The sequence below is a fragment of the Ambystoma mexicanum genome, chromosome 6p (genome assembly GCF_040938575.1).
Source record: "Ambystoma mexicanum isolate Mex_15411 chromosome 6p, UKY_AmexF1_1, whole genome shotgun sequence".
Taxonomy (NCBI): domain Eukaryota; kingdom Metazoa; phylum Chordata; class Amphibia; order Caudata; family Ambystomatidae; genus Ambystoma; species Ambystoma mexicanum.
In genome coordinates, this window is record NC_090935.1 from 1343802574 (window position 1) to 1343818644 (window position 16071).

Consider the following 16071-nt stretch of genomic DNA (forward strand, 5'->3'; position numbering starts at 1 on the left):
CGCAGTAAGGTACGAATTATCACTGAATTCGTTACACTCGAAGGTTATATGGAAATCGCTTACAACATGGAGGAAAATGAATCTGAACCCCCCAACTCCAGCATATGAGATCTTCAAAATGGAAACTGGAACTCAAATAAATCTGACAACTAAATGGAACTCCAAACTAATGGAAATCCTAATCGCAGCTGATATTAAAGAAACAGAACTGTTGAATACACCTCAAATTGCAAAAAAAAAGTTTGAACGATGGTCCTGGATAATTAACAAAGAAACGCGAGATTCACTCAAATCAATGGCAAGTCTAGGGCCAATCGAAAATAAACTAAACATGCCAGCTCGATTCCTGACACGATGCCCTTCAAAGTATCACCGTATGCAGTTTCTAAGACTGAAACTAAACATATTAAGAACAAAAGAAACACTAAAGAGGCAAAAAAACACAAAAATAAAGGACAGTTCCTGCAGATTCTGCAAAGATGGGACTGAAACCACCAAACACCTTATAACAGAGTGCACAGGAACAATCCCTCAGCGTAAAATACACCTGGAAAAGTTCACTCCGTTGAGGAATGACATTGACAGATGGTGGAAAAATCTGTTATCAGGCGAAAATATACAGCTAGTCTGTGCAGTAATAAATTACATGGACATGCTGTTGCCAAATCAGGAATTCTGGGACATAGACCAGAGAGTCGCCAAACCATAATCAAAGGCAAGCAGTAGTAACAAGGAATAAGGATGAAGCGTGGAAGAATGTAACAAAAGCCTTATCATAAAACATGTATTAGGCTGTAGTTTTACAATAAAAAAAAAAAAAAAATAGCTGATTAGAAATGATTTGCCAGTTGATTTCTGCAGCTTGTGTTCAGTGTTTTCACAGATCTGCTTTTGTCTACTTTGCCGAGATGTTTTACCCTAATCCCCTGTCGAGCAGCAGAATACCTCTGCAGGAATTGCCATTTCTCTTGAACTCTGAATTGTGTTCTTGCCTCGTGAAATTTCATTGAACAGCCCTCAGTTTCAATAAGGACCGAAATGTTTTTAACTTTAACAAACCTTTCTTGACTTTTAACAGGTCCCCTTTTTACTGCCAAGCACCTTATTTTCCTTTGGTTCTTATTGGGTGCAGTAACTGTCTTTGGGAATCTTGCACAATTCATAATTTACTAAAATACATAAGTTATATAATTCACTAAATTAAACTAGGGATATATAAGAAAGAAAGCCGATTCTATTAATTCAGTGCACAAAGTGATCTGTTCAGTATGTATTGTTTGTGTGTTGGCTACATTTTATTAAAAAGAAGCCAGGTAAATACAAACTTCACTTTAATTGCCAAAAAATGTTTTCAATGAATTTGAAATGTCATTTAAATAGGACATTCATTTTATAACACACTTGTGTATCCTTTTTGTGTAGATCCAGAGTACATATCTCGAGAGCAATTGGCCAATCCGGGTGAGTACATACTGAAGCAGCAAGGTGGGGCGATGTTTCATATAATTCATGTATTTGTTTTAGCTATTGTATTGTGCTCCTGCAGTTTAGATGCACATTTGAGTTTATATTTACAAACCCATGTTTGGGTTATTTCTGATTAGATCTTATATTTGCAGGTTTTTGTCCTGCGTAATCCATCCCCGTGACCTGCAATCTGACCTCTGAGTGGTTGGTTCACATGCTTGAATAGGACCACACATTGTCTATTGGGCAGCATAGGTCAGATCTGTGCATATATGAAAAAAACGGCTTATTGCTGCTGATTAACATTCATGCGTTAATACTTGACCGTGAGGCGTGGCCAAGCGGCACACGATGTGGACGTGCCTGCTGTAGGGTCAGTCGTATGGCTTGAGAAATCCCTTTGAAACTGCAATATTTTGTTTAATTCTCCTTACCGTGATATTAAGCTTCTCGGACTGCAGCAACTGTACCACAGAGCATTAGAATACTGGAAGTGGCAATCTTGCAATACAGCCAGATCTGCTCTACAGAGCGCCCTGAAAATATTGCGGCTCCGGAGTGGTGCTAGGGGGCATGCTGTGGTCTGTGCTGGACCCTGAATGCAACGGCCGCAGATCGTCTTTGATCCCTGGGGCTCAGTGCGCGCAGAGTTGCAGGTGTGCATTCTCCTGCTCGGAGACCTGTGTGGCCTGGAGGCCCGGAGAATGGCAGAGCGCAACACCCCGTAAGGAGTAGGGGGATGCTGTCCCGCATGACTAGCAGGCGAGCACACACCTCCCCCCACCCCCTGCCAGCATGGGCTGATTTTAAATGAACTGCGGAGCACCATTGTCTGTGGTGGTAGGGGAGTGTGACCCCTCAGAGAGCTGCGAGCCTGATAGTGTGCTGTGGGAGACCTTGTAGATTATTGGAAGCCCCATACGTCAGAATGTATGGGAAGAAGAGACGCCACTTCACACAGCCAAAAGGAACAGGGGCTGAATGTGTAATTGACATACCTCCCTGCCTGTCTCTGGTAGAGACGACCTGACACTAATACAAAAAAGGTAGCAGGTGCCCCTCTCTAGAAAGAACATGGCATGATAACCTGTTTTGTGGTTTTTACCCACTTTTAGAGTCTGCAGCCATCGCTTTTTGCTCACTGTACTTTTCACAAAGGAGGAATATCCATTTGCATAGGCTGAACTTGCAACCTCCCATGGTAAGCAAGGGATAACCAGATACGCCTAGAGTCCGCCTCTCTGGCACGCCTCCTAATGGTCAGATTGCGCAAAGAGGCCCTTGAGGAACTCTTTGAAGAGCCTGTGACACCACAGGGAGGGCTTCCCCGGTGCCCAGGTGTACCGGGATATGGCAGCCAGATAAACATTGATGGAGGTGTGAGCCAGCCCAGCTTTGGGCCTGCAAAAGCATGTCCGGCAGGAGCTGCAGGGCTGTTATCCGCAGAGGTATAATCTTCTACGTCCTGCACCACACTGTGAAGCGCTTCCATTTGTGGCTGTAACAAGACAACATAGAGGAAGCACAGTCCTAGTCCAGGATCTTCTTTCACTCCAGTGGCAGGGAATAGTGCCCAAACTGTAGGGCTGCAGGAGCAAGGCCGTGAGGCTCGGCGACGCTGGATTGTGGTGCAATACTGTTCCGTTTTCTTGGCAGAGAAGACTGGGAAGTGGAGCTAGCCGGATGGACAGTGCCACTGACAGATGGCACAGGTCCGGGTAGCAGACCTGCCATGGCCACGCCGGCGCAATGAGTATCACTCTGCAACAGCAACATCTGAGTGTTAATCACACGTAGCAGCAGCAGAATTGGATGGAAGGTGTACAGGGAGAGCCCGTCCCATGGGAACAAGAAGGCCCCTCCCAGGCTCCTCGGCTGAGGATACCTGCTTGCAAACCTCCGGCACTGGAGTTGGCTGCTGTCTCGAAGAGGTCAATCTGTGTTGAAATTCCAAGGAGTGACCCTGCTGAAGAACTTCCAGCACCCATTTGTCTGTGGTGATGTGCTTCCACTGCTTGACAGTTAGATTGCTGTCCTCCCACTGGGGTGCGAAAGTGGGTGCTTGTGTCCGCGGCTGGTTCAAGCCTGCTTGGGCATCTGCATCCTGGCCTGCAGACATCGACGACACTGGCCACTGCTGCCATAGGCCTGGGAGCAGCCCCTGTAGGCTTCCTGGGTGCTAGACCGGGAGGGCTGACAGTAGGGTTTGTGCACCCCTTTGAGGTTCTGGAGACCCTTCCTCTTGGGAATGAAAAGACAACCTCCTTTGCTGCAGGGTCCCCAGAGAGTGTGCTATCTCCATCTTGGTAGCCTGGAGTGCCTTATCCACTGCCTTCCCAACAGGTAGTCTCCATCAAAAGGCATTTCCACGTCCTTGGACTGCACGTCTGCCTGAAAATTCATGGCCTTCAGCCATCCTTGATGCCTAAGGGCCACACCATTGCCCATCTGGTGGAACCCGGAGTCGTCTATGTCCGACGCAACTGTAATGGTGTGATCCGAGGCCACCTCACCCACCTGGAACAGGGCCAGTGCCTCGGCCTTCTTGTCACCTGGCAGACAATCCAATATTCTCTAGAGCTGCACCAAAGCACCCTGTCGTAACGAGACAGGATGGCAAGGGTATTGGTGGCCTTGATGGTGGAAGCTGCGGTGTAGGTGATGCATTTGCTAACTGCATCCAGATTTTTGCCTTCTAGGTATGGAGGCACCATGGAAGAGGACCAGGATTGGATGAGCGCATCCCGGCCGCGGCTAACACTACAGAGGCTGCAACCTGAGGCACCAGGTATCTTCTCCCTCTCTCTCTTGGAGGGTGTGGTACCTGGCGTCTTCTTTAGGGCCAAGCCTTCCTCCCAGATGTCGTCCAACAATGGAACCGACATGACGGTCTTCAAGGACTTTCGCCGCTGAAAGACTCTTCTCCTCCGGTACCAGACTGAAGAGCTTGGACTCCTTTTGAGATCATGGCATGGAAGGAGCCAATCTTGTCCAGTGGCAAATCCCTGGCTATCTTGTCTGTACCCAGAGGCTCTCCATCAGCAGGGACATAATCTTCATACTCGTCCATATGAGTAGCAGTGGTATGTGTCTGTGCCGCTGTTGGTACATGGTGGCTCTTCCTCCAGGATTACCGAGATTAATCCGAAGCTGAAATGTTCGAAGTTGAAATGATCGAATACTTTTGGTTTTCTCTACCCCTGACCTTTCAGACTATCCACTTACGCCCCACTCCCTTACTTACCTGTGGGCGGCAGGTTTCCAACATCCCTCTGAGATGCTGGTTCGCTTCACTTGCGTGTATGGGAATCTGCGCCGCAGGGTCTGCTTGTCTTTCTTTTTTAAACTATTGGGAGCGGGGGACACCCCTGCAATCCACACTCACATTAGTGGTGCAGGGGACACCCCAGCAGCCCCCGCTGCCCATGAATGGGAGAGTTGGTCGAAAAGTTAATCTGTGTGTAATTTTCATACGGCCGGAATTTGGTCAAATCTCCTATTCGTTTTTTGTGTGTCTAATATATACAGATTCCCTTCCACCACTGGGGTTAAGGCCCTATGGGGCGGTGCCGACTGATGCCTTGGCCGGGCGGGCGTTGCTGATGCTTCATCCTAGTAGGACTTCTGGGCTGGAGGGGTGTGAACTTCTTTCTTTGGCCTGAGAATCAGGCCTTGCTTGGATTCAGCAGTTACTGCAACACTGGCTTGTGTGATGACTATTGTGCCAGCCTTTTACAGGGCAAAGGCAGGGGGAGAGCTAAATTCTTTGCAAGTGATCCAAAATAATGCATCTCAAGTAGTTACTGGCCTTTGAAGAGCTGATCATGTCTGTTGCAAGCAGATCACTTCATTGGCTTCCTATTCGTAAATGGATCTTGTTCTGGACATTCTGCATCACACATGCATCCCTCTATGGGAAAAGTCCTATGTATCTGGCAAAACAGCTAACATGGCTCCATGTCAGGCAAGCACTACGGTCCAACAACTCAGACTACCGCTAGCAGACGTGGCCAAGCTATCACAGGTTCTTGATGGATGTTTTTCTGTAGTAGCCCCTCTGCTATGGAATGCCCTGCCCCTGGATCTAAGAATATGCAGTAATATATCATCCTTTAAATGCAAATTGAAGACTCTTCTCTTTGAGTAATTCTCTATGGTCTTCCCCAGCCGATTTAATCATTCTGATTCCAGCTTTGTGTATTTCTGTATTTCTGTTTTATTTCTAGGAGGACTGCGGGCCCAGGAGCAGCAGGCAGCCTCTGCTAAATTTCCACCACCAGGGTGTGCAGGGCGGTGATGTCCAGCGACATATTCCTGGGTGCTGACTGAGGTGCAAAGGGTGCAGCAAGGAACGGATCTGGGCTAAAACCCCTTGGAGGGACAAACGGCTGGATGGTTCCTGGCATGGAGATCCCTCCTGGGACATGGTGGAGGAAGTATAGGTCAGGGGCAACGCGTATGTCTTGGAAGCAAGACAATGCTGCGCAACACAGGTTTGAATCCTGATCCCACGCTTAGAAAACCACTCGCTGGTATTAAGTGCATTATAAATGAAAAATAAAATAAATAAAATGGGCCCCTGCCTCCCTTCATGGTCGGAGTAGAAATCCACAGGTTAGATGTTCATACTTCAAACTACTATAGATGTGAGGAGAGTTCCTCGGCGACCCCACAGGAGCTGATGGGTGCACCCTCACAGGACTCGTCAGAGTCTGACTGAGGCAGTAACTCGCTCACACTACCTGAATCCTTCGGGAAGGAGGCGATGAAGGGGATCTACAAAATTGGCGGTGCAGCTGACGAGGGTATAGCAGATGGAGACTGTGGAGGCAGAGACAACCTTGGTGTAGTCATTGTCGTGAATGTAGAAACTACAGTTGCGGAACTCTTTGCAGACTGAGTGGCTGATGTCAACAGGGTCATTGACGAGGTGGTCACTGATGTGGTGGTAGTTAATAAAGAGGCTGTTGACTAGGTGGTGGCCTTGGAAGACAAAGTTGCCAACGAGGCTGTGGTCCTGGTGGACGAGATTGTCGTTGATGGGCTCCTTGGGACAAACCATGATGAAGACTTGGGAGACGCTGACGAGCCTCCTGCAGGTCTTTCCTTTGATGTCTTGTCCTTGGAGTGAGACCTGTGCTTTGAAGGGGTAAGGGACTTTCTTGCAGTTGGTAACCCACTGGCCAGTAAGCTTACCGTTGACAGTCCTGGCAACGGGGAGCGGCACTTTCCCGAACTGGATCCTGCAACAGCCAAAACATTTGTGGGTGCAGATGTGTGCTGTTTCACCTTCTTTTTGATCCCCTCGGAAGGCGCATCCTCAAAGGACCTCTCCCTCTTTTTCTCAGAGAGAACACGCTCATGGGACTTGCCGATCCTCGGCGAGGCATGACTGAGCCTGGGAGCCACGTCAGAGGCCTTCTCCTGGTTGATCCAAGCTTCCAGTAGAGATTGGTTGATCCAAGCTTCCAGTAGAGATGACGCTTGGTCTTTGCCGCAAATCCACGGCAGATCTTGCACCCGCCTTCATCGTGGTCTAGGTGGAGACAGTACAGGTACTTCAGAAACCTATCTTCAACAAACATTCTTCAGGCCACAGGATTCGCAGGCCTTGAAGAGACTTCTCTTGCCCATTTCGGACAGCGTCAAGGTGAGATGTAAGCGCAAGCCTGGGCCAGGCGAACTCTGAGAGAAGATCCAACAATGTAAATACGATCTTCGCCAACAAACTGGTCCCCGCTGCCAGTAGTCAACACACGACAATCGAAGAGAAAATGGTCGAAAAAACTATCAAACTATCAAAAACTATTAGTCACAGTTCTTATGGAGCAAAGAGAGGACTCCCAACACTAAGATGTGCAGGTAAAAAATGAAGGTTGCCACCAGCGGATAAGCTTAGGCAGACGAGTTATTGAGGAGACCAGCAGTTTTCAGTGTAAAGCGAAACTGCTTTCTTTTTCCCGAGAATTCCCAGCCCGACGAGGGGGAATATTCATGATCATGTGAATTCCTGCAAGACCCATGCTGGAGAACATGTGTTACAGGTAAGTAACGTGTTCCTTAGTGACTTGTAATTCATTAGAAACAATATTTCAATTTAAAATGCATGTTCCAGCTTGGCATGAAAAGCATTTCATTTTTTAAACCGAGATGTTTATCTAATGCATAGTAAAGAATACTATATTCTACTATTTGGTAATCTGTACCTTTTGTAAACCAAGCAAAACCCTGTTGTAGACAGCCAACAGGTGTGATTTTAACATGTTTACCTTTTTTAAAGTGAATTTTAATAGCACATTTTTTCCTGCAATAGGAGAGGCACTAGAAATCTCAAAGGCAACTGCTTGCATCGACGTTTCAAAGGTTGCTCACTCTTTGAAGTGGAAGAGCTGATGAATTAAAGGGGGCTTATTGTGCTGATTGGTGTAGTTATTTTCCCACTGAACGTACATACAGGATGAATTACTGATTTAAAATAGACTGGAAAAATTAGTTGGAAATAGTTCAACTAATTGAATTCAAATAATTCATCCTTTACTAGAAATTGCTTTGTGACTATGGTAAAATCAACTACAGCCGTTTTATGTTTGCACAATTTCCAAACATTGTTAGATTTTCACCAATTCTTCACTTAAGTGTTGTACATGTCTTGTCAAAGTACAACCTGTGTCCTAGTTACCTTCCTTTTACAAGATAACCTAACCTTTCTGATTCCTGCCAGTTAATGACATTGCCTTCACCTGGATCTGGGTTCATGGTAGTTCGGCAAGCATTGGTTACATCTTCTTCCATTCTACCGAAGACCTTTGCAGAGTAATCGGACATTCTTGAATTTCAGAAGCGTACTCTTTAGGCTGTAGAGGTGTTGCATTTAAAAATGGTAACAAAAGCATCTAATATAAATATTCTTTGAGAAAATAGTTATTTCAAGCCCCCTCAATTTTAGGCTTTTGTTGCTTGAAAAAGTTAATTTGTCTGAAAAATGTGAAGATGGTTTCTCTTGCCCAGTTCATGTAGAGGAAAACTATTGTTGGTGCAAACACTGGAGAAATCTGTTCCAACATTACTTTCACCTTTACCTTCAAAGAAACTGAAATTTATGGCCATGTTTACTCTCTAGAAATTGGATGGGTGTGTCGCTCATGTATCTGTGTCCTTTTCCTACTGCCTAAACCTACTTACCTGTAACTAATAAAGTAGACTCCTTTTATGTCTCAGGAGGATAGCTTCAGGGCAACAGGCTCGCCTTGGAAGCCTTAGAAACGTCTCTGTATTTAGCACATTATAAATACCCAATTAAATTATAAAGAAGGTTCCTGTTGTATCTGTGGATCACTCAACCTTACCACAATGGCGATGAGCTAAAAGGGCCTACGCTATGCTGGGGGGGTTGCCTGAAGGACATGACACCCACATCTACTGCCCCAAGTCTGACAGGCCCTTCATCTTGAGTTGGTCCGTCTGCTGCCTGCAGTGTGAAGAGTGAAGCTTCAGGTCCAAAGGAGGATCAGGCTGGTGGAGAGGCCGATACGAGCTGGAAACCACATGTGCTGGTGTGCTGCGGCAAGGCTTTTCTGACACAGAGGCAGTGCTTCGGGAATAGTGTAAGGAGAATTCCACCCTCATGGCTGCTGAGCGGCGACTGTCGGTAATGAGCCAAGTGGAAACATCATGGTGGGAGCGTTAGCAGAGTTACGTTCTTGTCGGAGTTTGGAGTGCAATTACTGACATCACAAGCCCGTTTGTTCAGAGTGAATGGGTGAAATGGAATGGGTGCATGCCCACGCTATTGGGTTCTTGCTTCCTGGGAAACACTGTGTTGAGGGCATTCAGAGAGGATGGCCCTCACGTCTCCATAGGATAGAGTTGGAAGACGTCTGCGTCATGCAAGTCCCTGTCCCCCAGGTCTGAAGAACTTTGTCAGGAGCTATGGGTCCATCATATTTTGGAATCTGGCAAGGGACAGAGTGGCTCTTGAATGTTGTGTGGCCAAGTGGTTTGTTTCGTTGGAGGGGGGAAGGGCCTTACTGAGTACATCATGGGAGCATTTTTAATTGCCGACCTGGCGGTTGAGCAGCAGGGTGAGGATCAGACAACATGCCAGGGGGACATGGTAAGATTTTGAGACTATGTACTTGAAAGTTACTTTTGGCAGCCAAGTGATTTTGCCTTTGGAGTTGGGATGCCACGTCCAAAGCAGAGGAATAACTTATTTGGTGTCATGGGCTCTTAGGTGCTTTTGGAGTTCTTTTAGCTGGTCTAGTATTGCCATGTGCTGCTGATCTAGTCAACCCGATGTTAGAGGCATTGTTAGGCGGTCTGGCAGAGAATGTGTGAGCATGCATTGTATGTATGTTGTGGCCTCTTTAATGAGTAGTAAAGCAAATAATGTAATTTATGTGTTATTTGTAACATATTTTTTCACACAATCAGCATTTGCAAACATTATGCTTAAGGCATGGACTTGTACAAATTTGGCTATATCTTAATTTACTGTGTTTTATATTGGCATACTTGCTGCAGGCTGTATTGCTGGGGATAAATGTATGTCTTGTGTTTGTAGGCATACAGGCCTTGCAACCCACGGGTCCAGTTGGAGCAGTTTGTGTTTGTTGGTGTGCACTTGCGTGATATTGGGCTATGCGCCAACTTTGCGCCGCATGCAGAATGTTGGTCACTCATGTGCTTGTGGTAGTGCTGGACACCCAAGTGTCTGTGGGTTTGGACACCCAGGGCCTTATGGAGGTGTTGGGCACCCATCGTTTTGCTTATTGTGGTCTGAAGCACCATGTTTGCTGAAGAGTTGCCGAACATTGTTGGACACCTATAATTTTTTATTGTGGTGTAACACACCATGTTGGTGGTGGAGTGGCTAAGAAGCTTTGCATCTGACACACAAGATTAGTCTTGTGCTGAATGCTTTGGGAATTTGTCATGCTGAGGGGGTGCACCAGTGACTGGGTCAAGTGTGGGGTTTGGCAGCCACACAGTTAATGTGTGCATGGTTAAATGCCTTGGAGGTAGGGTTGGAATCACCACTGCTGGTGCTCTTGGAATTGTTAAGTGATTTTGCGCGGTGGATTCAGGTTTTATTTCTCGTGTGCAACTGTTATTTTACTGTCCTAAAATGGACTGTATAGTTTTGGTTGGATGGTTTTTGGGAGTTTGAGTGGTGAGTTGAGGTTTCCTTTTACTTAGTTGAAGTGGCCACCTCTCATTGTATTTTGTGTATTTTGAGGGGGTCACAGGGTTTGAGTGTTCCGCTATCAGGTGGGCGTGTGCTTGGTTGGTTGGCAGGTGAGGACGGTTGTTGGGTTTTTGATGCAGAGTGGAGTTTAGTACTCAAGGTCTGTAATAATGAATGGGAAAGTTAGCTCGGAGATGTGCAGTTACTGTAGTGCTTGGGGCTTTGTGATTGTCTCTTAATGTGCTCTTTTTCCTGTTTCAATAAAGGAGATTTGTGGTAATGTACCTTTACCTATCTGCTATGATATGTAAGGATGTGGTGGTATGAGTGTTGCTAGGGTGAAATGTTATGTGAGAGTTCTCTGCTGTGTGTTCCCAGAGTGACAGTTGGAGAGAGGCTTGCTGTAGAGATGGTGGCCGGTGGATGGGTCCCTTAGGTGTCTTGTGTCCTGTTCCTACTGCCTGAACCTACTTACCTGTAACTAATAAAGAAGACTCCTGGTCTATCTGTGGATCAACTAGCCTTACCACACACTGTCATAGTTATTGTATCCTCCATGTTACACCACCCTTGCATCTCTAGGCACGTAAAGATTCCCGACCTTGGGACGCTCAGAGTGCTGCGGCCCCTCACTTGATGATCATGCAAAGAAGGCAGCAGCACCTCTGACTGTTACTTGTTTCTACAGGACTGGTCTGTTGTGGTTTCCACTCATCTCTTGTGAAGGCAGTGGAGTGGGGTTTAAAACATTTGTGCCAAAGTAACTGATCGCCAGTTGGATATCACATTGCTTTATTTAGCAATCAGCCTGCTCTTTATCGGCTCATGTGATATTTTACAAGGCCCTGCATTGCTTCTATAAGTTAAGTCAATACCAGTGCAATATTTTGGCCAGATGCAGGACTACAAACTGGTCAACGAAGAAGCCGTATAGATTATATCATGCTGCCACTATTGAGCTGATGGCTTAAAGTATTTATTTTATTTTTTGCATTTATATAGCGCACAGACAGCCCGGGAGCATTGTGGCGCTGTTACTTGTAGAAGACTTAGTTGCAGTAGGCATATGTTCAGTGTATTGGATAGCATTGATGTTATACATATTATGCATAAAAGCTTACACAAATTGCACTATCCCTGGGGAAGGGATGGACATCATATCAGAAGGTGGGGTGACCAGACGAACAAGGTGGCTTTCATGGCCTTACGGAAGGCAGTGAGTGATGGTTCAGCTCGCAGCGCAGTGGGGAGGGCATTCCAGTGTAGGGAGGCTAGGTAGGGGAAGCTGGCTTGAGGGGTGATATTCCAATGATTGAGGCCACTGCCTGCTTGCTTACTCTTACTCTGGATATTGAGCCAGGGTGAGCTGCTGTTGTGCCAGATATATTTTGCCAAATGGGACATAATTGAATCTTCACCAGCAATTAAACATTTGTATGATGACCCGTCTCCCTCTTAAGCTATCTTTCAAATGTTGATATTTGGCCCAGGTCTTTTGTTGATGTGCATTATATCCTCTCATTTTACAAGCCCCTGTGTTCCAACAGACTTTAGGATGGATAGTAGTAAAGGATGAGTGAACCATCAATGATTTGACTAAGAATGCAAGGTAGCAAAATATGCGCTGCTAGAGACGATAAAGGGGTTCATCAAACTCAAAAACATAATTTGGCGTGCAGTAGAAAATTATGCAAAGAGACGATAGCAAGAAAATTGGAAACTGAAAACTGATGCAATCTTATTAAATCCATTGTGAAGGCAAGGGACACACCAAGATTCCGGCAGCTTGTGTGCGTTGGGGAATTAGCAGTGCTCACTGTCAAATCATGTTTAATCTCGGATTCTGTCCATAAATTGGGCACAATTGTATGTATTAAGTATCGGCTTTGTGTCAGGGCTGTAATTCCTCCACTGCACACAAATTTATTTCACACATTTAAGCTTCAGATTTGCAATATTTTAATCCAGATGTGCCTTGTTGAACATTACTTTTTCTGGTATTTTAGTATCTGTTTCACTGTGGCACATTTTCAACAATAGCAACCATAATATGTCCTTCTTAAAAATTAATGACCTTACAGACCAGCATGTTACAACATTAGCCTTCTCATCTGAGGAGGCCAATAGAATACTTCAATTTATCGGACATGTGGAAAGAACTACAGACAATGAGGACCTGGGTAAATAATCATTAAATTTGAGAGATTAATTAGATGAGAAATATCACAGAAGCTTCATGCCACGACCTTGGTTGAGTACTAGAAGTCACAGAAAATACCCTGGTGATTGAGGGTCTATCTAAGACCAACCCGGAGCAAAGACAGCTCGGACTTTGTTAAAAAGTGGGATCAAATCCTGAACAAGTGTTCTTTGTATTTGATCCTACTCACTATTTAATAACTTTCTAAATCTCTAAGCTCAATTGATAGTGAAATTGCAGTTCTAGAAACACAATTTAACTCTTTAAAGACTGACTCAAAGCTGAAGGCTATTTTGGACGATATTAATCAAAAACTCTTTATACCAGCACAACATTGAACAAAGGAAATTGAGAAAGTTTAAAAGAGACCCATTCGATATGAATGACATTGTGCATAAGATTCCTGCCAGGAATAAACTAAGAACCCAAATTAGATTGTCTAAACCTAATCTTGGCCAATCTAGCTCTTAAAGGAGTAGCAACAGTAGGTCAGGGTACAGCATCCCAGCTGCAGTAGCCAGGACAGGAACACCCACCACCATTTCAGGCCATCCAGTAGCATTTTTTGACTGCCTGTGAGTCCAGATAACCAGAAATGGGAGCTTGCTTCTCCAAGTTGCAACAAGCTCACCTATTTTGGCCAAGCAAGAGGGTGGTGGTGGAGGGGCGGGCAAAAATGAGATTCTCAAGAAGATTTGGGGGTTGTGGAATTACTGCCTCTCTAGAGGTTTATTTGCAAGCCATGTCGGCTGCATTGTATGGGGATGAGATTTGGGTTGATGGCTGCTTGCAACTGCTTGAGATAGTGGAGAACAAACTTTAAAAATCTTTGCTACCCCACCCCTCAAGCGCGACTCACTGTATGATGCAGCTGTAACTGGGTATTAAGAGATTTAGAAGATGAGGCTAGACTAAAACTTTCATATTGGTCCAAGCTGTGGAGCTTGTCGCTCTTAGCCTCCTATGGGGAAGCCATGAAAAAGGTGCCCAGGTCTCAACCATGGTTTGCGCACATCTGAGAGATTAGTGCAGTTCTGAGCTTGGCTCATCTTTGAGAACAACTCCTTTAGCATTGGGGTTAAAGCATAGTGTTCCCTTCTGTAGCCTTTTTGCATAAGGCAGTCTGTACTTCCAGATGGGTGTTTTTTTTTTTTTAACAATGTTTTGTAAGAGTGCAGAAGCAGGAGACTGACACACAGGCGGCATGATGATTGCTATAGACTTTAATTTATTCAGGAACATAAAGAGTAGGTGTCCAGTCAAAGGATCAATTACAAAAGGCTCGAATGCAAAAGGTGAGAGTCAATAGGGTCGAAAACCAAAGGTTCAATTTTTTTTTATTTATTTATATATTTTTTGGGGGGTTTCCGTGTAGGTAAAAAAAGTGGTTTTTACCACAAAAACGTGGGTTAGGTGTGGGGACCCCCCCCCAAAAAAAATATATATATATATATATATATATTAAAAAAAATGTGAACCTTTTTGTTTTCGAGACTATTGACTAGAACCTTTTGTCATTCGACCCTTTGCAGTCGATCCTTTGACCTATAACCTAAAGAGAAAACCTAACTTTACCTATCTCTAAGAGGGGTTTCCTTGCCTCAACTAAAACACTAAGGTTTCTGTATGAATGTGCACGTAAATCAATAGTCCACTGTCCTGTGCCAAAACCCCTTCTTTCCATTACGTTTAAAACTAAACTAGAGATAAAGTAGACCACCTTGATCGAGTAGAACGCCTCTCTCCTGCTGGACTGGAGACAAAAGTTAGTTTGGTTGTTCATAGGGGAATGGCCCCCTTCCTTGGGTTAAAATTGTCCTTCAACAAAAAAAGGTATGTTTCAAGCACTTTTCCCTTGTAGGCACACTGCCTATCGTCTAACACTTTATATCTTAAAGTCTTTATAACATTGGTTACCAGGAGAACGACTACCTTTTCCTGGTCTCTTGTGTCCCTTTCACATTGGCCAAGAGAATGCCTCCATTCTCGTTGCTTGGTATGTCACTTGACCTTCAGAAATTACTCCTTTCCCCAGGCTTCTTAGCGCCAGCTTCAGGTCAGGGCCACCAGGGGAATGACTCCCATCCCCGGTCTGTGTCACATGGCTTCAAATGCACAGTTGTCAAATATTAGAAGGGTCCACGACCGTGGCTTTCTCTTTTGGTTGAACTCGCTTGGTATCCTTTACCAAGTACTCCGACAAGGAAGATGACTGATTTACTTTTTAACTTCAGGTCTCAGACCCTGGCTTCTCTTTCTCTTCCGTTTGGCCCACTCTCCTTTCAAGTATGACCACGAGGAAGATAACTCTCTTCTTGATTTGGGTCTCAGACCCTGCCTTCTCTTACTCTTCTGTTTCGCCCCCTTGGCTTATTCTTTCGCCATGTACTGCCAGGATGCCTCGCTTCTTGGTTTTGGGTCCTAAGCCCCTCTCGAGTATTCAGTGGCTTTCGTTAGGCCACTGGGCCGAGGAAGCGTGCCTCAGATGCAAGACCCTCTCGCTGCCTACCTCACATCTATACTGGGCCTTCCGAACTTCCCTGTACCTGCCACTGGGATCGGGTAGCACGCTGGTTCTTCCTGGAATCTGGTATCTCGGTGGAAGCAGCATCATTCCTTCTCCCTCTATGCATCCGTTACTTAGGTCTGCGTTTGGGTACTCTGCTTCGCGGTCTCAGTGCTTTCACCAGACCGTCCGGTCCGCACTATTTTGAGGACTGACACGGAGGTTGCTTCTCGCTCAACCTCCTCTGGACTTCCACTGCTTCTTGCCTCCATGCGCTGCTCTGCCTGGTTCTTCTCTGGATACGATTCAAAACTCCTGGGATCGTCGTGGGCTAAAGAAAAGTAGTCCTCCTGTTTCCCTTTTATGGCAAAGGCTCCACTGTGACATAACGTCCACACCTGTTGCTGTCATGTCAGTCCTTATTCCTCCTGTGGACCACCTCGTCCCACTACTTGGGTCAGGCAAACCCTTGGGGTTCCCAATTATCTTCTTTGGCCCAGTACATTTGGTTATGTCCAACATACATATATTACAGCAGTAGGCCTACTCTCAATACAAGAGTTTGTGATGGGAGTAGGGCTTAAGAAGTGAAGGTTGTGAATACGGCATGGGTGATGGCTTGGTATACCATGTTGTCCCGAGATGTTCTTCCTTGTTCCCAGAGGGAAGGTCTCCTTCCATGAGATACTCCCGCTGAGTACCACCCCCAGG

At 45.6% G+C, this 16071-nt stretch overlaps 1 protein-coding gene across 1 annotated transcript in view; it reads left to right on the plus strand.

The window, feature by feature from the left end:
• Nucleotides 1-16071, plus strand: part of RIC1 (RIC1 homolog, RAB6A GEF complex partner 1) — a 1165874-nt gene that overhangs the window by 867279 nt on the left and 282524 nt on the right. The window contains exon 13 of the mRNA XM_069626020.1: nt 1423-1461. Coding sequence (XP_069482121.1) covers nt 1423-1461 — 39 coding nt within the window. The remainder of the gene's footprint in view (nt 1-1422; nt 1462-16071) is intronic.